At 44.4% G+C, this 24,543-nt stretch overlaps 1 protein-coding gene across 2 annotated transcripts in view; it reads right to left on the reverse strand.

Moving 5' to 3' along the window:
• Window positions 1–13,935: 13,935 nt before the first annotated feature.
• LOC143767520 (uncharacterized) overlaps window positions 13,936–24,543 on the reverse strand; it is a 40,338-nt gene continuing 29,730 nt past the window's right edge. For both annotated transcript variants that reach the window (XM_077255925.1, XM_077255924.1), the window contains exons 6-7: window positions 23,999–24,089; window positions 13,936–16,719 (exon numbers count right to left, since the gene is read on the reverse strand). In XM_077255925.1, coding sequence (XP_077112040.1) covers window positions 15,152–16,719; window positions 23,999–24,089 — 1,659 coding nt within the window. In that variant the 3' untranslated portion in view covers window positions 13,936–15,151. The remainder of the gene's footprint in view (window positions 16,720–23,998; window positions 24,090–24,543) is intronic.

Raw genomic sequence — 24,543 nt, forward strand, 5'->3', positions numbered from 1 at the left:
CAGCATGCTAAGCAGCTTAATCATTTCCACATGAGTTGCCTCCGCAGACTCCTCCACATCAGGTGGCAACACAATGTCCCGGACACTGCAATTCTGGAACAAACTGGGCTTTGCAGCGTTTACACTCTCCTGCTGAAAGTCCAAGCCAGGTGGGCTGGACACGTGGTTAGAATGCCTGACAGCCGACTACTGAAACAACTGCTGTACGGAGAACTATGCCAAGGAAAGCGAGCAGCTGGGGGGCAGAAGAAGCGCTTTAAAGACTGCCTTAAGGTGTCTCTCAAAAACCCGGAAGTCAACACCAATGAATGGGAAGAGCTTGCCCTGGATCGTCCAGGTTGGCGGGGCAGGATCATCTCAGGAGCACGTGCAGCTGCAGATAGTAAAATCTTTGACGTAAAAAGAAAGCGCGCTCTACGCAAGGCACAAGTAGAATCTGGTGTACTGACCACATCTGCTTCCTTATGTCAAGTATGTGGGCGAACCTTCAGGGCCCGGATTGGACTCATCAGCCACCTCGGGACCCATAGCTACTAATTCTCTTCTAACCCTGAAGTCATGGTCATCTTCGAAAACGAAGGACGAAAATCATAAAGCTTTAAACATTGATTATACCCCATAAGATGCTCCATGTAGACATTTGCCCCATATAATGCTGCACAAACATTGATTATGCCCCATAAGATGCTCCATGTAGACATTTGCCCCATTTAACCCCTTCATGACCCAGCCTATTTTGACCTTAATGACCTGGCCATTTTTTGCAATTCTGACCAGTGTCCCTTTCTGAGGTAATAACTCAGGAACGCTTCAACGGATCCTAGCGATTCTGAGATTGTTTTTTCGTGACATATTGGGCTTCATGATAGTGGTAAATTTAGGTTGATAATTTCTGTGTTTATTTGTGAAAAAAGTGGAAATTCGGCGAAAATTTCGCAATTTTCACATTTTTACTTTTTATTCTGTTAAACCACAGAGTTATGTGACACAAAATAGTTAATAAATAACATTTCCCACATGTCTACTTTACATCAGCACAATTTTGGAAACAAAATTTTTTTTCGCTAGGAAGTTATAAGGGTTAAAATTTGACCAGTGATTTCTCATTTTTACAACAAAATTTACAAAACTATTTTTTTTAGGGACCACCTCACATTTGAAGTCAGTTTGAGGGTTCTATATGGCTGAAAATACCCAAAAGTGACACCATTCTAAAAACTACACCCCTCAAGGTGCTCAAAACCACATTCAAGAAGTTTGTTAACCCTTCAGGTGTTTCACAGCAGCAGAAGCAACATGGAAGGAAAAAATGAACATTTAACTTTTTAGTCACAAAAATGATCTTTTAGCAACAATTTTTTTATTTTCCCAAGGGTAAAAGAAAAAACTGGACCACGAAAGTTGTTGTCCAATTTGTCCTGAGTACGCTGATACCTCATATGTTGGGGTAAACCACTGTTTGGGCGCATGGCAGGGCTCGGAAGGGAAGGAGCGCCATTTGACTTTTTGAATGAAAATTTGGCTCCAATCTTTAGCGGACACCATGTCACGTTTGGAGAGCCCCCGTGTGCCTAAACATTGGAGCTCCCCCACAAGTGACCTCATTTTGGAAACTAGACCCCCCAAGGAACTTATCTAGATGCATAGTGAGCACTTTAATCCCTCAGGTGCTTCAGAAATTGATCCGTAAAAATGAAAAAGTGCTTTTTTTTCACAAAATTTTTTTTTAGCCTAAATATTTTCATTTTCACATGGGCAACAGGATAAAATGGATCCTAAAATTTGTTGGGCAATTTCTCCTGAGTACGCTGATATCTCATATGTGGGGGTAAACCACTGTTTGGGCGCACGGCAAGGCTCGGAAGGGAAGGCGCGCAATTTGACTTTTTGAATGGAAAATTAGCTCCAATCATTAGCGGACACCATGTCGCGTTTGGAGAGCCCCTGTGTGCCTAAATATTGGAGCTCCCCCACAAGTGACCCCATTTTGGAAACTAGACCCCCCAAGGAACTTATCTAGATGCATAGTGAGCACTTTAAACCCCCAGGTGCTTCACAGAAGTTTATAACGCAGAGCCGTGAAAATAAAAAATAATGTTTCTTTCCTCAAAAATGATTTTTTAGCCCGGAATTTTTTATTTTCCCAAGGGTATCAGGGGAAATTGGACCCCAAATGTTGTTGTCCAGTGTGTCCTGAGTACGCTGATACCCCTTATGTGGGGGTAAACCACTGTTTGGGCACACGGCAGGGCTCGGAAGGGAAGGCACGCCATTTGGCTTTTTGAATGGAAAATTTGCTCCAATCATTAGCGGACACCATTTCGCGTTTGGAGAGCCCCTGTGTGCCCAAATATTGGAGCTCCCCCACAAGTGACCCCATTTTGGAAACTAGACCCCCCAAGGAACTTATCTAGATGCATAGTGAGCACTTTAAACCCCCAGGTGCTTCACAGAAGTTTTAACGCAGAGCCGTGAAAATAAAAAATGTTTCTTTCCTCAAAAATGATTTTTTAGCCCGGAATTTTTTATTTTCCCAAGGGTAACAGGGGAAATTGGACCCCAAATGTTGTTGTCCAGTTTGTCCTGAGTACGCTGATACCCCTTATGTGGGGGTAAACCACTGTTTGGGCACACGGCAGGGCTCGGAAGGGAAGGCACGCCATTTGGCTTTTTGAATGGAAAATTAGCTCCAATCATTAGCGGACACCATGTCGCGTTTGGAGAGCCTCTGTGTGCCTAAACATTGGAGCTCCCCCACAAGTGACCCCATTTTGGAAACTAGACCTCCCAAGGAACTAATCTAGATGTGTGGTGAGCACTTTAAACCCCCAGGTGCTTCACAGAAGTTTATAACGCAGAGCCGTGAAAATAATAAATACGTTTTCTTTTCTCAAAAATAATTTTTTAGCCCGGAATTTTTTATTTTCCCAAGGGTAACAGGAGAAATTTGACCCCAAAAGTTGTTGCCCCGTATATCCTGAGTACGCTGATACCCCATATGTGGGGGTAAACCACTGTTTGGGCACATGCCGGGGCTCGGAAGTGAAGTAGTGACATTTTGAAATGCAGACTTTGATGGAATGCTCTGCGGGCGTCACGTTGCGTTTGCAGAGCCCCTGATGTGCCTAAACAGTAGAAACCCCCCACAGTTGACCCTGTTTTGGAAACTAGACCCCCAAAGGAACTTATCTAGATATGTGGTGAGCACTTTGAACCCCCAAGTGCTTCACAGAAGTTTACAATGCATAGCTGTGAAAATAAAAAATCATATTTCTTTCCTCAAAAATGATGTTTTAGCAAGCAATTTTTTTATTTTCACAAGGGTAAAAGGAGAAATTGGACCCCAATAGTTGTTGCCCAGTTTATCCAGAGTATGCTGATACCCCATATGTGGGGGTTAACCACTATTTGGGCACATGCCGGGGCTCGGAAGGGAAGTAGTGACGTTTTGAAATGCAGACTTTGATGGAATGGTCCACGGGCGACACGTTGCATTTGCAGAGCCCCTGATGTGCCTAAACAGTAGAAACCCCTCACAAGTGACCCTATTTTGGAAACTAGACCCCAAAAGGAACTTATCTAGATATGTGGTGAGCACTTTGAACCCCCAAGTGCTTCACAGAAGTTTACAACGCAGAGCCGTGAAAATAAAAAATCATTTTTATTTCCTCAAAAATTATGTTTTAGCAAGCAATTTTTTATTTTCACAAGGGAAACAGATGAAATTGGACCCCAATAATTGTTGCCCAGTTTGTCCCGAGTATGCTGGTACTCCATACGTGGGGGTAAACCACTGTTTGGGCGCACGTTGGGGCTCGGAAGGGAGGGAGCACCATTTTGACTTTTTGAACGCAAGATTGGCTGGAATCAATGGTGGCGCCATGTTGCATTTGGAGACCCCTGATGTGCCTAAACAGTGGAAACCTCTCAATTCTAACTCCAACACTAACCCCAACACACCCCTAACCCTAATCCCTACTCTAGCCATAACCCTAACCACACCCCTAACCCCAACACACCCCTAACCCTAATCCCAACTCTAACCCTAATCCCAACCCTAACCCCAACACACCCATAACCCTAACCACAAGCCTAATCTTAAACCTATTTCCAACCCTAGCCCTAATTCCAACCCTAACCCTAAGGCTATGTGCCCACGTTGTGGATTCGTGAGATTTTTCCGCACCATTTTTGAAAAATCCGCAGGTAAAAGGCACTGAATTTTACCTGCGGATTTACCACGGATTTCCAGTGGTTTTTGTGCGGATTTCTCATGCGGATTCCTATTGAGGAACAGGTGTAAAACGCTGCGGAATCTGCACAAAGAAGTGACATGCTGCGGAAAATACAACGCAGCATTTCCGCGCGGTAGTTTCCGCACCATGGGCACAGCGGATTTGGTTTTCCATAGGATTACATGGAACTGTAAACCTGTTGGAAAACTGCTGCGGATCTGCAGCAGCCAATCCGCTGCGGATCCGCAGCCAAATCCGCACCGTGTGCACATAGCCTAATTCTAAGGCTATGTGCACACACTGCGGAAAATGCTGCGGATCCGCAGCGTTTCCGCAGCTGCGGGTCCACAGCAGTTTCCCTTGAATTTATAGTTCAATGTAAACCTATGGGAAACAAAAAACGCTGTGCACATGCTGCAGAAAAAACTGCGCGGAAACGCAGCGGTTTACATTCCGCAGCATGTCACTTTTTCTGCGGATTCCGCAGCGGTTTTACACCTGCTCCAATAGAAAACCGCAGTTGTAAAACCGCAGTGAAATCCGCAGAAAAACCATGGTAAATCTGCGATAAATCCACAGCGGTTTTGCACTGCGGATTTATCAAATGCGCTGTGGAAAAATCCAGAGGACCAGAATACCCTAACCCTAACCCTAACCCTAGTTCTAAACCTAGTGGGGGAAAAAAATATATATATATATATTTTCTTTATTTTATTGTTGTCCCTACCTATGGGGGTGATAAAGGGGGGGGTTCATTTATAATTTTTTTTTATTTTGATCACTGTGATAGCTTACCACAGTGATCAAAATGTACATGGAACGAATCTGCCGGCCGGCAGATTTGGCGGGCGCACTGCGCATGCGCCCGCCATTTTGGAAGATGGCGGCGCCCAGGGAGGAGACGGACGGACACCGGGAAGCTCTGTAAGTATGAGGGGGGGGGGAATCGGAGTACGGGGGGGTGGATCGGAGCACAGGGTGGGTGGAATGGAGCAAGGAGGGAGCGGACAGGAGGACGGGGGGAGCGGACAGGAGGACAGAGGGGACCGGACCGCAGAACGGAGGACTGGGGAGGCGATCGGTGGCAGATCAGGTTTGCAGCCATGGCCGATGATATTGCAGCATCGGCCATGGCTGGATTGTAATATTTCACGTTTTTTAGGTGAAATATTACAAATTGCTCTGATTGGCTGTTGCACTTTCAACAGCCAGTCAGAGCGATCGTAGCCACGTGGGGGCAAAGCCACCCCCCCCCCTTGGCTGAAGTACCACTCCCCCTGTCCCTGCAGATCGGGTGAAATTGGAGTTAACCTTTTCACCCGATCTGCAGGGACGCAATCATTCTGTGACACAGCATATGCGTCACAGGTCGGATTGGCACCGACTTTCATGACGCATACGCTGTGTCACAGGTCGGGAAGGGGTTAAAGCTGCAAACATTGATTATGCCCCATAAGATGCTCCATGTAGACATTTGCCCCATATAATGCTGCACAAACATTGATTATGCCCCATAAGATGCTCCATGTAGACATTTGCCCCATATCAAGCTGCAAACATTGATTATGCCCCATAAGATGCTCCATGTAGACATTTGCCCCATATAATGCTGCACAAACATTGATTATGGCCCCATAAGATGCTCCATGTAGATATTTGCCCCATATGCTGTTGCTCCGATAAAAAAAATAAAAATCACATACTCCCCTCTCGTTGCTCAGGCCCCCGGCACTTGCAATATTCACCTGCTCCCCGTTCCACCATTGCCGGAAGAAGATGCCGGGGAACCAGGGACATGCAGGGACCGTGCCGGGAGCAGGTGTGTATAACACAGTGCGCGATATTCACCTGCTCTTCACTCCACCTCCACCAGCTGCCGCTGCGTCTTCCCTGTCCTCTGCACTGACTGTTCAGGCAGAGGGCAGCGCGCACACTAATTGCGTCATTGCGCCCTCTGACCTGAGTGTCAGTGTAGAGGACGGGGAAGACGCAGCGGCGGCAGGCGGCGGTGGAGTGGGGAGCAGGTGAATATCGCGCACTGTGTTATACTCTCCTGCTCCCGGCGCGGTCCCTGCACGTCCCTGGTTCCCCGGCAGCTTCTTTCTGTATTGAGCGGTCACATGGTACTGCTCATTACAGTAGTGAATATGCAGCTCCACCCCTATGGGAGTGGAGTGGGGTCCATATTCATTACTGTAATGAGCGGTACCATGTGACTGCTCACTACAAGAAGCTGCAGGCGCCGGGGAACCAGGGACCGCGCCAGGAGCAGGTGAGTATGATTACACAGCTGCTGCTCCACCTCCCCTGCCGACCCCTGGGTATAACTCAAGTATGAGCTGAGGGGGGCAATTTCTGCCTAAAAAAATGGGCTGAAATTCTTGGCTTATACTCGAGTATATACAGTAAGTAAAAAGCAAAAGTGCATTTAAATAAAATAGGGTTATTAGTAACACTATTTTGACTAGAAATAGCATAAAAACGATCCCACAATAAAACCCCATGTAATTTAAATGCACATTTGTTTTTGCTTATTTAGTTAAAGCAGGGTTTATGTTCATTTTGCTTCTTATAAGTGTTGTATGTACCTAATAATAAAGTCTATTGAATATATATATATATATATATATATATATATATATATATATATATATATATATATATATATACTTTACTCCTAATTTTCTGTGTAGGTTATATTTTTATAAGTCTTTTTAGGGGGGCTATTATATTTTGTTTATCTATTTAAAGGTTATAGAAGAATGGAAACAGCCATGCTTACTGAACAGATACAGGAACAGAACCAAGCCTACTACCTAGCAACAGTACCAGAGCAGTGCGTACTACATAGCTATAGGAGCAAAACCAAGCTAAGTACAGAAATACGTTAACAGAACACAATGTCAGAATAAAAACTCTGTGAATTAGAAATTTCATGTTATTGTCATAGATTTGCCTAATTCATCAAACTGCAAGTTATGTTGACAAAAGCTGAACACTACAAAAGTTATATAGTGAGATCCTTTTGCACACTACCTTAGTAAAACAAACAGCAAAATCCCTCAAAAAATATATTCTGATTTAGTTTAACAATACTATTAGGATTCAGCTGCTTTCACACCCTTTGCGCTCGTCATATCACCATACTATATACAGTTTGCCTAGTTAAAATCACGCCAACCTCTTTCTCTTCTCAGTTAATCCATTTAAATAATGAGAGAAGCAGAAGAGAAAGTGGGTGACCTGTTATTGTTACTATGCAATTAGCATATGGGCCAGTAATATAAGGAGCTCAGAGAGTATGAAAACAGCCGAATCCTAACGACGCATGCACACGTTGAGTATTTGGCGAGTTTCTTACCTCAGTATTTGTAAGCCAAAACCAGGAGTGGGTGTAAAATACAGAAGTGGTGACGTGTTTCAGTTATACTTTTCCTCTAATTGTTCCACTCCCGATTTTGTCTTATAAATACTGATGTAAAATACTGACCAAATACTGAACGTGTGAATGTAGCCTAATAGTACATTTACACAATAAAAACCAAAGACAGAAACATAATAATCAAATACTCTGCAGTAAAAAAACAGCAAAAATACACGAACACAATATAGGATACTTAGTTAACATAATTTTGATTTAAAAAAAAATGCAAAAGCCATCCTACCAGTTCACGGTGACTGTAATCGGTATGGTCCTAATTTTAATATTTATAACCTTACCGTTTGTCAAGTGACATGCATGTGGATAAAACGTTGAGTGGTACTAAACCCGGCTAGTCTGTGTGTTAGGCTCTCCATGCATGTGCCATGATTGTCACACAGCCACGACACATGCAGCTGCGGCGCCAAACCAATCCAGAAAGCCGGGTTCACTCTACAGCTTATTCAGCAAGCACTATAGCTTACCGAATAAGCAGGGACCCGAGCAAATTCACTCAACTTTAGTTGTGAGTGGTTTGACAAAAGGAATGCGACACTTGTAGCCCATGTCTTGGATACATCTGTATGTTATGGTTCTTGAAGCAATGACTCCAGCAGCAGTCCACTCCTTGTGCATCTCCCCAAAATTTTTGAATGACCTTTTCTTAACAATCCTTTCAAGGCTGCGGTTATCCCAGTTGCCTGTACACCTTTTTCTACCACACGTTTTTCTTCCACTCAACTTTCCATTAATATGCTTGGATACAGCCAGCTTCTTTAGCAATGAACTTTTGTGGCTTACTCTCCATGTTGAGTGTGTCAATGACTGCCTTCTGGACATCTGTCAAGTCAGCAGTCATCCCTATGATTGTGGATTTAGTGAGAAGCACTTGTATGTACACATATTAGGGGGGTTTACCTTCCCCCAACTTGTCTCCTGTATGACCCACATGCCACTGTGAAGCTCCTCTCCAGAAGCAAGATGGAAGTGCAGGGCCATAGCTGCTAGCTGTGATGAAGCTGGGCAGGCACAAATACAAAGAATTAAGGCTAAGTGCTTGCCCACCTGAAGAAAGCAGCCAGTCTTCTTGTCTTGCAGAGCTGCTGGGAGATCATCCCAGGAGGGTATATGGCCCTCTACCTCCGTCCCAGCTCACCCCTGCTGTTTAGGAATGAATCTCCTCCAGCATGCACTGACACTGCAGCTGCACTGCGTTCTGGTGTCTTGCTAACCTGAAGTGCTCATCAGTGCGGTCATTAGCTCTGCTGCTGTCTAAGTTACCACAAGAGAGTGCCATCGGTCATCGTAACTCTGAGCTCTACTGAGCGCCCGCACACAGCATGCCGCAGACTGACTCATGAACACTGCTTCAGAAGAGAAGCAATGTTCAGCAGTCTGTGCCCGATGAGGGCGCTCAGGACGTAAGCGGCGCCAAACAGAACTCAGAGCTGCCATAATGGGGCACCAAATAAATTGGTTTGGAAAGCTTTCAGAGCTGACAGCGCACTGGCATAAGTCAGCTCTATTACCAGTTGATCCATTAGAACAGGGGGGGGGGGGGAATCTCCAGCCCGCAATGACCTTTTATCTGCCCCCCGGGCAGATTCCTGAGGACCACGGTCCTAACGGGCCAGCAGCTGCATTTTGCTATCCGGCAGTGCATTCATTTCTTCTTGCTCTGGGAGCACGCAATGTTCACTACTGAAGGCTGGTGTGCAAGCAATGAAAGATCACGTCCTGACACCAGTACTAGTATCAAAACTTACTTTGTGGGCAAAGTTAGCGGGCAATTTGTCCAACCCCCGAAGGATGGTATAAATATACAACTGGCCCTTGGCAGAAAAAAGATGCCCCACCCTTGCGTTAGAACATCCTTCACTGATGTTTAGTGCTCACACCGAGTGCGTACAACAATATAGATATCTAAGGAATGAGGTCAGTAGATTCCCATTACACTTTGAGGACTTGAACCTACAAAAGTTGTTATAAAAGATAAAACAATGAATCATTACATGGAAGAAATAATGTTCATCTGTAGTGAGAAAGCTGAACCTGAAAAATGCTGATAATCCCCCAGTCACTGCACATAGAACATAATTCACCTATTTGGCTCCCACTTAATCGTCTTCACCATATAAATGTGTATTTCACAGATCTGACTTGGAGCAGAGGTCACCGGAGACTAAAATTAGAAATGTTACAAAGGGCTAAGGATCATGGATGACTGGCACTTCCTAACCTTTGACTCTACTACCTTGCAGCAAAAGCAAACACTTAAAAGGGTATTCCAGGCACATAAAAGTATTCTCCTGAACAAACCATCATAAGCTATAGAACTGATATCCATAGCGCTGTCTCTAATCATGACCGTATCTGCTATTCAGTGGCGGTTCTCTATTCTATTCACAGATCAGGGACATGGTGTCTGTGATTGGGGTATACAACAGAGAAGGAAGAGACACCAGGCGGATTAACAACCCAACAAGATTTATTGGAGCAGGGAATTGGGATAACACAAATTAATTCTGCAGCATCCGTAATTAGTCCACAACAAGTCCAAACAAATGAGTACACAGAGAGGGAGTAGATCCAGGGGCGCCACCCGACACCAGGAAAAACTGAAATACTCCTTTGGTGAATTCAATGGATCCAGCAGATGAGGGACACAACACTGTCCCACCTGGCAGCTTCTAACAATACACACGGTCAGGCTACGTTCACATTTGCGTTGTGCGCCGCAGCGTCGGCGCCGCAGCGCACAACGCAAACAAAAACGCAGCAAAACGCATGCACAACGCTGCGTTTTGCGCCGCATGCGTCGTTTTTTTCATTGAATTTGGACGCAGCAAAAATGCAACTTGCTGCGTCCTCTGCGCCCCGACGCGGGCGCCGCAGCGACGCATGCGGCGCAAAACGCAAGTGCGCTGCATGTCCATGCGTCCCCATGTTAAATATAGGGGCGCATGACGCATGCGGCGCCGCTGCGGCGCCCGACGCTGCGGCGCTGGCCGCAAATGTGAACGTAGCCTTACAGGGATCTCACCTCTGCATAAGATCCCAGCCCTTCAAAGTCACCACACAACAGTCTTTAGATTCAGTCCTTAAATCCAGTAGGGTGATGAGACATCACAGTTCCATGTGGCAAAATGATCTCAAATCTCCATACATGATACCAGGATCCAGCTGCAGCTGCACATCCTTGTCCTTCAAAGCACACAGCATCAACTAACTGAACATGTGGCTTATTGTCCTACCACTCTGGGGATCAGCCCCTTGTTGAGCAGAGATACTAAGGGTACTGTCACACATTGGCACTTTGATCGCTACGACGGTACGATCCGTGACGTTCCAGCGATATCCATACGATATCGCTGTGTCTGACACGCAGCAGCGATCAGGGACCCCGCTGAGAATCGTACGTCGTAGCAGATCGTTTGGAACTTTCTTTCGTCGCTGGATCTCCCGCTGTCATCGCTGGATCGTTGTGTGTGACAGCGATCCAGCGATGTGTTCGCTTGTAACCAGGGTAAACATCGGGTTACTAAGCGCAGGGCCGCGCTTAGTAACCCGATGTTTACCGTGGTTACCAGCGTAAAAGTAAAAAAAAACAAACAGTACATACTTACATTCCGGTGTCTGTCCCCCGGCGTTCTGCTTCTCTGCACTGTGAGCGCCGGCCGGCCGGAAAGCGAGCACAGCGGTGACGTCACCGCTGTGCTTTCCGGCTGGCAGACACAGTGCAGAGAAGCAGAACGCCGGGGGACAGACACCGGAATGTGAGTATGTACTGTTTTTTTTTTTTTACTTTTACGCTGGTAACCACGGTAAACATCGGGTTACTAAGCGCGGCCCTGCGCTTAGTAACCCGATGTTTACCCTGGTTACCCGAGGACTTCGGCATTGTTGGTCGCTGGAGAGCTGTCTGTGTGACAGCTCCCCAGCGACCACACAACCACTTACCAAGGATCACGGCCAGGTCGTATCGCTGGTCGTGATCGTTGGTAAATCGTTTAGTGTGACAGTACCCTAACACCCACCCACTTAAACATAGCTTCAAAGACTAAGGGTACGTCACACAGTGCCATTTTCATCGCTACGACGGCACGATCCGTGACGTCGCAGCGTCGTATGATTATCGCTCCAGCGTCGTAGACTGCGGTCACACTTTGCAATCACGGCGCTGGAGCGATGCCGAAGTCCCTGGGTAACCAGGGTAAACATCGGGTTACTAAGCGCAGGGCTGCGCTTAGTAACCCGATGTTTACCCTGTTAACCAGCGTAAACGTAAAAAAAACAAACAGTACATACTTACATTCCGCTGTCTGTCCCCCGGCGTTCTGCTTCTCTGCACTGTCTAAGCACCATAGCCGGAAAGCACAGCGGTGACGTCACCGCTGTGCTCGCTTTCCGGCCGGCAGGCGCTCACAGTGCAGAGAAGCTGAGACGCCGGAGGACAGACACCGGAATGTAAGTATGTACTGTTTGTTTTTTTTACGTTTACGCTGGTAACCAGGGTAAACATCGGGTTACTAAGCGCGGCCCTGCGCTTAGTTACCCGATGTTTACCCTGGTTACAAGCGAACACATCGCTGGATCGGTGTCACACACAACGATCCAGCGATGTCAGCGGGTGATCAAGCGACGAAAGAAAGTTCCAAACGATCTGCTACGACGTACGATTCTCAGCGTGATGTCTGATCGCAGTAGCGTGTCAGACACAACGATATCGTAACGATATCGCTAGAACGTCACGAATCGTGCCGTCGTAGTGATGAAAACGGCACTGTGTGACGGTACCCTAAGAATGTTCCTGAAACTCTGTCTGCAGTCTGTCTACAGGTTTGTGTATTGGAGACACCCCCTGCAGAGAGGAACAAAGACAAGCATGCCCCCACCAGATACAGGACAAGGAATGCTAATGTAAGCCTGATTACAGTATGTTCCATGTATACAGGCTGGGGGGGGGCACTCTGTTACAGTCTCCTCCTGGCTTCTAGTAAGAGGCAGACCCCTGATAACATTTAGTGTGAGATCAGAGTGTGTGGACAGCCTCTGACTTCTGGTGGAATTTTACCTCCCTCATAGATGTTTTTATCAATATATCCAGGTCCAACACAATTTTGATGCACAGAACAGGATTATATGGAGTAAAGTCATTTTACACATTGTAAAATCATAACCAGCAGGTTTGGCTAGAGACTCCATGTGGTTTTTTTTTATTATGGAAAGTAGAAGAACTGACACTGGACATACACAGTAAAACTTCGGTAGGACATTTATTGTTTGTGGCACATAAATTTTTAACGTTTGGATGGATTCAGACGAACCCTCCTACAAAACGTGATAAAGTCATTACTACAGGACTGCATGATAAAGTGATTTATTCTAAAAGAAAAGCTAGAGCCAAAAATTAGAGAATCCTGGCCCTCTGGCTGGATACTCCGTGCCTGGCCTCCAGTGTGTTAGTACAAGATGAGCTTCTCTACGAGGTGTAATGAGACTCAGATCTTGTTCATATAAAGAGCGTTTGAGAATAATAAAAGCTGCCTAAATATGAGGACCTTGTCTGATCTATATGTTCTTGTATAAACTATGGAGATAGCGCTATACCTCTGTATAAAATATGTGATGTTGCTGTAGCCCTAATATTTCCATACAGGGGTCTCTGAATATATCATCTAAAGGTACCGTCACATTAAGCGACGCTGCAGCGATATAGACAACAATGCCGATCGCTGCAGCGTCGCTGTTTCGTCGTTGTGTGGTCGCTGGAGAGCTGTCACACAGACAGCTCTCCAGCGACCAACGATGCCGAAGTCCCCGGGTAACCAGGGTAAACATCGGGTTACTAACCGCAGGGCCGTGCATAGTAACCCGATGTTTACCCTGGTTACCAGTGTAAATGTAAAAAAAACCAAACACTACATACTTACATTCCGGTGTCTGTCGCGTCCCCTGGCGTCCGCTTCCCTGCACTGTGTAAGCGCCGGCCCTAAAGCAGAGCGGTGACGTCACCGCTGTGCTTTGCTTTACGGCCGGCACTGACACATTCAGTGCAGGAAGCTCTGAGCAGCAGCGCGGACGCTGGGGGACGTGACAGACATCAGAAGGTAAGTATGTACTGTTTTTTTTTTTTTACTTTTACAATGGTAACCAGGGTAAATATCGGGTTACTAAGCACGGCCCTGCGCTTAGTAACTCGATATTTACCCTGGTTACCATTGTAAAACATTGCTGGCATCGTTGCTTTTGTTGTCAAATACAACGATACACGCCGATCTGACGACCAAATAAAGTTCTGGACTTCTAGCTCCGACCAGCGATATCACAGCAGGATCCAGATCGCTGCTGCGTGTCAAACACAACGATATCGCTATCCAGGACGCTGCAACGTCACGGATCGCTATCGTTATCGTTGTTAAGTTGTTCAGTGTGAAGGTACCTTTACCCCAGAGTTACAAATTGAGATAATGGAGACAAAGAGAAGGAGACATTATATTTTAATAGGAATGGATCACACACAGACGTTCCAACAAAGAAGGAATGGATCATATATGCAAATAGTAATTTACAATATAAACATGTATATTATCGCAGTACAGAAAAGTGAAAGATGTTTGTTGACAGACGCTGATTGTGAATTGAAAGAGATTGATGAATGGCAGATTGCGGAATTTGGGAGTTAGGAAGAAGAGGGAGGAAGAAATGCTGGGCATTTTGGGGAGGTTTTAGGCTATGTGCACACCGCAGCGTTTTTGGATGTGCAGAATTGCATCAAATCTGCAGTGTAGTGCACAAGCAATGTTAGTCAATGGGAAACTGACATTTGGTGTGCACATGCTGCAGAAAAAAACACGAGGAATAGATAGATACATCTATGGATAGATAGATATTAGATATATTTATCGATCTATCTAATATCTATCTATTATCTATCCAATATCTATCATCTATCTATCTGTGTGTTAACAGTATTCTTCAATGGTGTATGTAAATTAAGAGGTTGGACAAGAAATTACATCACAATTCCTTTTTTTTGTTGTTCAAATAGATCTTTAGTTAGCCTACAAAAACGCATACAAATCCGGATGAAAATCCGCACCAAATCCACGCGGATTTTTACCTGCGTTTTCTGCCAAGAGATGCAGAATCTGCACAGAAAATTTCACAGGCAAATCTGCAACGTGTGCAGGTGTAGAAATACGCTTATCCAATTAGTGAATATATAAATATATAACTGAGAAATATTCAATGAACATGCAATATTGCATTTCATTTGCTTATTAGATAATAGATGTTTGTTGGGAACTGCATATGTTTTAATTCAAATGTAAGTTCTCACTTGCTTTCTCATTTACCTATTTGTCACTATTTTAACTAACTCTCTGTTATCTGTTTTCTTGCATAGTTTGTCAAAAATATATGATTTCACCTTGTGTGACTTTTCTTTTATGGTTAACAAAATGTGATTTTTCAGTAAAATGTGTCCCACCTTCTAAATATGACTTATCTCTATGTGAGATATTTGATGCTTAGAAAGACTCCTTTTGTTGGCAAAACATTTCTCACATTCTGAACATGAATATGGCTTCTCCCCTGTGTGACTTCTCTGATGTCTAACGAGATTTGATTTATCTGTAAAACATTTTCCACATTTTGAACATGAAAAGGGCTTCTCCCCTGTGTGAGTTCTCTGATGGGAAACAAGATATGATTTATCTGAAAAACATTTCTTACACTCTGAACATGAAAATGGCTTTTCCCCTGTGTGAAATCGCTGATGTGCAACAAATCGTGATTTTATTGCAAAACATTTCCCACATTCTGAACATGAAAATGGCACCTCCCCTGTGTGAAATCTCTGATGTATAATAAAATGTGATTTATATGTAAAACATTTCCCACATTCTGAACATGAATATGGCTTCTCCCCTGTGTGACTTCTCTGATGCATAACAAAATGTGATTTATTTGCAAAACATTTCTCACATTCTGAACATGAAAATGGATTCTCCCCTGTGTGACTTTTCTGATGTGTAGCAAGATTTGACTTACTTGCAAAACATTTCTCACATTCTGAACATGAAAATGGATTCTCCCCTGTGTGACTTTTCTGATGTGTAACAAGATTTGACTTACTTGCAAAACATTTACCACATTCTGAACATGAAAATGGCTTCTCCCCTGTGTGAATTCTCTGATGCTCAACAAGATTTGACTTACTTGCAAAACATTTACCACATTCTGAACATGAAAATGGCTTCTCCCCTGTGTGAGTTCTCTGATGTATTAAAAGATTTGATTTCTCTAAAAAACATCTCCCACATTCTGAACATGAAAATGGCTTCTCCCCTGTGTGACTTCTCTGATGCGTAACAAGAATTGGCTTACTTGTGAAACATTTACCACATTCTGAACATGAAAACGGCTTATCCCCAGTGTGACTTCTCTGATGCGCAACAAGATTTGGCTTAGTTGTAAAACATTTCCCACATTCTGAACATGAAAATGGCTTTTCCCCTGTGTGAGTTCTCTGATGTCTATGAAGATTTGATTTCTCTGAAAAACATCTCTCACATTCTGAACATGAAAATGGCTTCTCCCCTGTGTGACTTCTCTGATGTGTAACAAGATATGTCTTACTTGCAAACCATTTCCCACATTCTGAACATGAATATGACTTCTTCCCTGTGTGAACTATTTTTTGGCTAACATGCTCTAATTTCTTGCTAAAATTCTCTATGTGAATTTTTGAATGTGTAACAAATGGCGTTTTGAGGGAAAAACTTTTTTCATATTCTAAACTCGAAAACTGCTTGTTTGCTGTAAGAACAGTTAGATTTTTAATGCCTCTTTTGTGACTTTTATTTCTCTTAATAGTCTGTGATGAATCAGAAGATGGGACTTGGTTAAAAGGATCAGATATTAGATCTTTGCTGGAAAACGATGAGGCTATATCTGGAATAGTGGCATATACATTAGTCATATCTTGATTTATATCAAGGTCATCTAATTTAAAATTTGAAGATTTCAATTGTTCCTCTGATCTCCCGGTATAGTCATCTGCCAAGAACAAAGATTATTTTTGAATGAATTATGATGATGAATTTCATTTTTATAACATTTCTAAAATACCCAAAGATATGGTAAGTTATGAAGGAAAATTAAATTATTTACTAAAACAAAAACATTTAAAAAATCTAACAGTAAACCTTGAAAAGCAACATGGCTTCCATAAATAAATCAATCCAGCAAAATCTGCATTCCCAAAGCCAAATGTGCCCCTTGATCCTGAGTCTTACAGTGTGACAAAAAACTGTTAGCGTCCACATGTTTAGCATTGCAGTAATGGGAAGAACCCACTTAAAGATTTACAGTATGCGTGTCCCCAGAAGCACTAGTTGGGCACCACTTATTGAATGCAAAAATGGCATATTTGCAATTGTCAATCTCCAACATCCACTGTGTGCTAGTTTGCAGAGAATATCTGTGGAGTCAAAATAGTCACTACCGCTAAAGATGAATTCACTGAGGGAAAATGAGTCTATGTTATGTAGTCTTCTACTGCTTTTCCTGCCATCCTGACATGTTAGGTGATCTGAAAATTGTTAAAGGGAGTCTGTCACCCCTTTTTTTCGATTTGAGATAAAAATATGGTTCAATTGTGCATGAGCTCTGCATTACAGCAGTACCTTTCATATCCCCCGATTCCCCACCTTTGCTGAGAAAATACCTTTGTAATCTCTCCGTTTTCCTATGTAAATTACCCCACTCCGGTCCGATGGGCGGGGCCTATTCGCCATCTCTCCCCCCGCTCCTTGGCATTCTCGACATAACGAGATCTGTGAATAGCACAGATTCCGTACAGTTTCAGCGTGTGCGCATTGAATTGGCCTCTAGCGCCTGCGCAGTATGCTTTGCCCAACTGTAGTCAAAGCATAAAATCACTATTGCGCATGCGCCTGCATTTTTCATTACGTTCTATGCCCCCTTGCATGGTAAGACTTCCGGGGTACAGAACGTAATGTAAAATGGCACATGCGCAATAATGATTTTTATGCTTTGCCCACTGTTGGGCAAAACATACTGCGCACGCGCGAGAGGCCACTTCAATGTGCAGGCGCAGGCAAACAACACCAACGCAGGAAAGAAGAAAAATTATTGCGTAGAGCAAGGGAGGAGGTGGGGAGAAACGGTGAATAGGCTCCGCCCATTGGACCAGACCAGGGTAATTTACATAGGAAAAAGGAGAGATTACAAAGGTATTTTCTCAGTAAAGGTGGGGAACTGGGGGATATGAAAGGTACTGCTATAATGCAGAGCTCATGCACAATTGAACCATATTCTTACCTCAAATCGAAAAAAAAGGGGTGACAGATTCCCTTTAATCACAAAAGTCGAAAAAAGGTCATTCAAAATGGCACTTCTCAAATAATTACAAAACAAGTTTTAGCCACAAATTTGTGACCAAAAAAGGAAGAGATCCATCAAAATAAAGAAAAACAGTCATAAGGTGCTATCAGTGATTATAACCCTCATCAGTAGTGACGTCATACCTTCTATTGCCGAGGAGTGAACACCCAGAGATAGCGCTTGTAGATGCCCAGTGTAGGGGGTGATCACTTTTCTTGGTGATCACTCCTTGTCATCAGAAGGTATGACTTCACTACTGACGGGGGTTCTAATCATTGATATGGCTAAAACTTGTTTGGATCTACAAATGGTGCCTGAAACTATTCCTGCAAAATCGATATTCTCACAGCCAAATGGCATTCCTTTCCTACGGAGCCCTGCCATGTGCCCAAACAGTATAATACTGTCTGATTTAGGAGAAGTTGGAGAATATATTGCGGTGTCTGTTTTTTTTTCTATTTCTCCTTGTAAAATTTAAAAAATTGGGCCTGCATCAACAGTCTTCTGTTTTCCGATTTATTCACATTGCACGGCTGGGATTCACAGGCAGGGCGGCCACACAGGCGCAGTCAGCTAATAAGTAATAAGTAACATTTCCCACAAGTCTACTTTACATCAGAACAATTTTGGAAACAAAAAATTTTTTTGTTAGGGAGTTATAAGGGTTAAAAGTTGAGCAGCAATTTCTCATTTTTACAACAAAATTTACAAAACCATTTTTTTAGGGACCACCTCACATTTGAAGTCACATTTAGGGGTCTACATAGCAAAAAATACCCAAAAGTGACACCATTCTAAAAACTGTACCCCTCAAGCTGATCAAAACCACATTATTAACCACTGTTTGGGGGCATGGCAGGGCTCGGAAGGGAAGGAGCGCCATTTGATTTTTTCAACCTAAAATTGGCTGGAATTGCTATTGGACGCCATGTTACGTTTGATGAGCCCTTGATGTATCTAAACAGTGGAAACCCCCCACAAGTGACCCCAATTTGGAAACTAGACCCTCTAAGGAACTTGTCTAGATGTGTGGTGAGAACTTTGAACCCCCAAGTTTTTCACTAAAGTCTATAACGCCCGGGTGTGAAAATAAAAAGTCCTATTTTTTGCCCACAAAAATGATCTTTTAGTCCCTATTTTTTTAATTTTCCAAGGGTAACAGGAGAAATTGGACCGCAAAAGTTGTTGTCCAATTTGTCCTGAGTACGCTGGTACCCCATATGTGGGAAAAAACTGTTTGGGCACACGTTGGGGCTCGAAAGGGAAGTACTGACATTTTGGAATGCAGACTTTGATGTAATTGTCTGCGGGCGTCATGTTCCGTTTGCAGAGCCCCTGATGTGCCTAAACAGGAAAAAAACCCACAAGTGACAACATTTTGGAAAGTAGACCCCCAAAAAACTTACGTAGATGTGCCTACTTTGGAATAAATCTGTTTCCGTTAAATTAGTAGTGCATGGAGGTGTGGTACAATTTAAAGCAATCCTTCATACACAGGCCAGGTTTTTCGTGGCAGGTGTCGCATTGATAGATGGTGTCCTTGCGTATTCCTCTTTTGTAGCACACTTGGCACCTTTTTTGCGTCTTACCTTTTTTTCCAGTTGGCGGGACCACCCCTGGAAAATGCTGACCTGGTAAGATACGTGCACCTTCAGTTCCAGAAGTACTGGGGCCCGCTCCTTCCCTCGTGCCAAACATCAGGGCCTTTACCACTACCTCCTGGAAATGAAGGTACGATGTATCGTTGTTGTGTGCACATCGTGACAGCAGGAAAGCGTTGAGCATTGCCATTTGTACAATGTGCACGGACAGCTTTTTGTACTACACCCTGGCCTTTCTCAAAGCACTGTACGGTTGGAGGAGTTGATCAGAGATCAATGCCCCCCATGTTTTTGTTGTACCCCAGTATACAGGTCGGTTTGCTGACCTCTGTAGGAGGTACCCCTTACAGTGCTGAGGGCGCTGCCATCACCGTGTATGGTGGTCAACAGAAGGACATCCCTTTTGTCCTTGTACTTGACCACCAGCAGGTGGTTGCTACATTGGGCTTTGCTCTCACCTTTTCTGAGAGTCTGCCCAAGTAGCATCTTCGGGAGGCCTCTCTGATTTTTGCAGACAGTACCACAGGCTGCGGTACCTCACGCAGAGAGAGAGAGATTTGTAGAGTGGGATGCTGGTGTAAAAGTTATCGGTATAGAGGTGATAACCTTTATCCAGCAGTGGGTGCACCAAATCCCACACAATTTTCCCACTCACTCCCAGGATAAAAGGACACTCAGGCGGTTCAATCCTGGTGTCCTTCTCTTCATACACTCTAAAGCTGTAGGTGTACCCTGAGGTACTCTCACACAGCTTGTAGAGTTTGATTCCGTACCTGGCCCTTTTGCTGGGCAGGTATTGACAGAAATTGAGCAGCCCCTTAAAATGAATTAAGGACTCATCCACGCAGATGTCGCTTTGAGGCACGTACACTTCAGCAAACTTTTTGTTGAAGTGTTCGGTGACCGGCTGAACTTTAAACAGACGGTCAAAGTTGAGGTCATCTTGTGCGGGACACCGTGCATTATCGTTGTAATGCAGGAACTTATGGATTGCCTCAAAACGCGTTCGGGTCATGACCATTCGGAACACTGGAGTGTTATGTAAAATATCAACACTCCAATATTGCCGAAGTTCAGGCTTCTTCAGGATCCCAATGTGGAGGTCCAGGCCCCAAAACTGCATCATTACAACTGCGTCTACAGAAGACCAGTTAGAATATGATGAACCCGGGTTTTGGTCCAAAAATGAACCGCGTCACTTATCAAAGTTCGGCGGCTGTTGGGTGTGCGCACAGGCGTGGTGAAAAAAAAAGGAAAACGGCAGGCACAAGCTCTGATTAAGTGAACTGCATCACTTATCAAAGTTTGGCGGCTGCAGGATGGGTGTGCGGAATTGGGCAAAGAAGGCTGATGAAAAAAAGCGAGCACAAGTGTTGATCGGTGAACTGCGTCACCAATCAACGCTCGGCGGCTGCTAAACGTGCGCATGGAGGTGGCGCAAAGAGGGATGGAGGGGGTAAAAAAGGGGGGGAGGGGGTAAAAAAAGAGGGGGGAGGGGGTAAAAAAGAGGGGGGAAAGGGGGGGTGAAGAGAGATCGGGTAGGGGCTGATAACACGTTTGTAGTCGCTCTTCTTTCTTAGGTCTTCTTTCTTTCTTTTTTTTGTAATGCACTGATGCAGGGATTGTGGTGTTACAGGCTTCTGTAGCACCACAAGGCCCAGCAAGAGTAGATCTGGCTGTGTGACCGCTTTGCAGGAGTCCTCAGCTACAGTGGGGACCCCTGCAGAACGGTCAGACAGGTCACCTGCAGGTGACAGACAGGTCACAGAGCGGTTACACCGCTGCTGTGAGCTATCATTGGTGGGATCAAATTATAACATCAATCCCACCAATCCCTGCAGGCCCTGGTGACCATGGCAACTGCCTAGGATCCCTCCGATCCTAGGCATGTCACAGCCAGGTCACCAGCAGGGCACACAGAGGTCACAACGTGACCGCCGCTGTGCTCTGTGATTGGCGTGATCGTCGATAGCATCGATCGCGCCAATCAGCTCCTGCAGGCCCTGCACTAGTCTCTGGCCTGCGATCGGCCTGCGATCAGTGCTATTCCAGCAGGGCACGATCCAGGCCGGTACAGCAGGGCACAGCGCGGTAATACCGCTGCTGTGCCCTGCGATTGGCGCGATCAATACGATCGGCAATAGCGCCAATCTGGGGGGGCTTTGTTGGTGCCTGGCGTTGCCAGGCACTGGCCCTAGGGTCGAGTACATCGGTACTCGATCCTAGCCTGGGACCTCATTGTTTCAGCCGCTCCGATTGGCTGAAACAATGAGAAACGCTCTGATTGGCTGTTCAGAATTGAACAGCCAATCACAGCGATCGAGAGGCCTGGGGGGCAGAGCCAAGCCCTGGGATGCTAACGCCATCTTCCTCCAGGTACGATGGCGCCGAAAATTTAATGTGATCACCGCAACTTAAGTTGCGATGTAGCATTAAACAGTATGACGTACTATCCCGTCACTGGGATTTAAGTCCCAGGTCACCTTGACGGGATAGTACATCACATGGGATTAAAGGGTTAAAGACCTAAAAACAATAAAATGATATTTGAGAAATGCTGTCAACGTACAGTAGAAACACAATAAATGCTGTTTATTAAATATTGTATGTAGTCTAAATATTTGTTTTGATGGTGTGCAAATTCAACGTTTAAAATTTCTAATTCTTACAAAAAAAATTACCAAATTTCCAATTTTTCCATAAATAAATTCAAAACATATTAACCTAAAATTACCACTAACGTAAATTACAATGTGTCACAGAAAAAAACCCAACAATCTCAGAATCACTTGTATCAGGTTAAGAATTTTAAAATTATTACTACATAAAGTGACATGTCGTATCTGAAATATGGGGCCTGGTTAGGAATAAAACTGGAAAGTTAGAAAGTGATTAAAGGGAACCTGTCACCCCCAAAAATCGAAGGTGAGCTAAGCCCACCAGCATCAGGGGCTTATCTACAGCATTCTGTAATGCTGTAGATAAGCCCCCGATGTATCCTGAAAGATGAGAAAAAGAGGTTAGATTATACTCACCCAGGGGCGGTCCTGGTATGATGGGCCTCGCGGTCCAGGTCCGAGACCTCCCATCTTCTTACGATGACGTCCTCTTCTTGTCTTCACGCCGCGGCTTCGGCGCAGGCGTACTTTGTCTGTCCTGTTGAGGACAGAGCAAAATACTGCAGTGCGCAGGCGCCGGGCCTCTCTGACCTTTCCCGGCTCCTGCGCACTGCAGTAATTTGCTCTGCCCTCAACAGGGCAGACAAAGTACGCCTGCGCCAGAGCCGCAGCGTCACTACAAGAAGAGGACGTCATCATAAGAAGATGGGAGGCCCCAGACCGCGACACCCATCGGACCGGACCGCAGCGGGACCGCCCCTGGGTGAGTATAATCTAACCTCTTTTCCTCATCTTTCAGGATACATCGGGGGCTTATCTACAGCATTCCAGAATGCTGTAGATAAGCCCCGGATGATGGTGGGCTTAGCTCATCTTTGATTTTGGGGGTGACAGGTTCCCTTTTAAATGAGAGGATTTTGTGCAATAACTACTGTAGACAAAAACCTGACATCTCTGGGTAATTATAGTCTGTGACTTGGTAGCTCTCAGCAATCCAAACTGTCGTAGGGAGCAGTATTTTATGTCAGATGAGTTTCTTTAAGAAATATTAGACATTTAGAGAGAACTTTTCAACATGGTGCACTAAACCAGAGTTACACTCATTTATAAAGGACCATTGGAGCTCATAGAAGTCCTGACTAGAAAGGTAGAAAAAGTACTAGTGCTCCCTGTTTCAGAAGAGATTGTGCAGTAATTTGCATTCCTTAGGATCAATAACACCATTAAATTTATGATATGAAGTCATTAGAGCCATAGACCAAGCACAGCTTAGACATATGCAATAGGTGTAAGTTTTTTCATGTAGTTAATAACTACTACACTCAGAAGCCTGCGCTTCCCCTTTCTCTCTCTATAATCCCCTCTTGTTTTATAGAAACTGAAAAGTAAAATTAATGGGGGACTCTTCTGTTATTGTACAGAAATTCACATTTGGTCAAGATTAAAAATTATTAAATGTAACTCTACTAATAAGGAGGAATTTTATGGTCTGGTCTCATAGATTCAACAATGAATGACTCCAGTAAATGTTCAAACTAATGGGGACAGTTTGGGGTGGAGGAGCATGCAGTGGTCTAGCAACAGAATGGTGACCTTTACTTGCAATATTACCAGACAACACCACTGATAAAGCAGTGCCAGCTAGCGATGAAGTAAGAATAGTAATGAAAAGATTCTGTGACTTCTTTGCATTTAGTGGTTACTACTCACCTGTGTAGTCATAGGTAGGAATCTCCTCTTTACACAGCTCATCGCCCCTCACATATGTGTCTGTAGTATTAATATGGGTCAGATCTTCACCCTGAAACAAATAGTGTAAAAGTCACAGACAGATGGAGAAGTCACATCTACGATCATCTCTAATCCTGCCATCTCTTCTGTTTTCATTACAACATATGTAACATATATAAAACATACAATACTTATGACGGTGAGCCACAAATGTGATGATGAGTCATTACACATGGACAAGTTGTGAGACAGGGTAGTTAAAAGGTCCGGGGTCAGATACCAAGAGAGCTCATCATAAATTATTGGGGTAAGAGAATGGCTTAGTCAGGTAACAGTCCGAGGTCAGAATTCCAGGAAGATTGTGAGACAAATGGGCTAGGAACAAATAAATGGTCAAAGGCAAGGACAAAGGTCAGGCAGCCAAAGAACAGAAACAAAGCCCTGAAAAACACAGACACATACCACCGAGCTAAGGTTAGTTACTGTCAACCATCTAAATATCCAGATATTCAACCATAATGGTA

Source organism: Ranitomeya variabilis, chromosome 4, assembly GCF_051348905.1.
Source record: "Ranitomeya variabilis isolate aRanVar5 chromosome 4, aRanVar5.hap1, whole genome shotgun sequence".
Lineage (NCBI taxonomy): Eukaryota > Metazoa > Chordata > Amphibia > Anura > Dendrobatidae > Ranitomeya > Ranitomeya variabilis.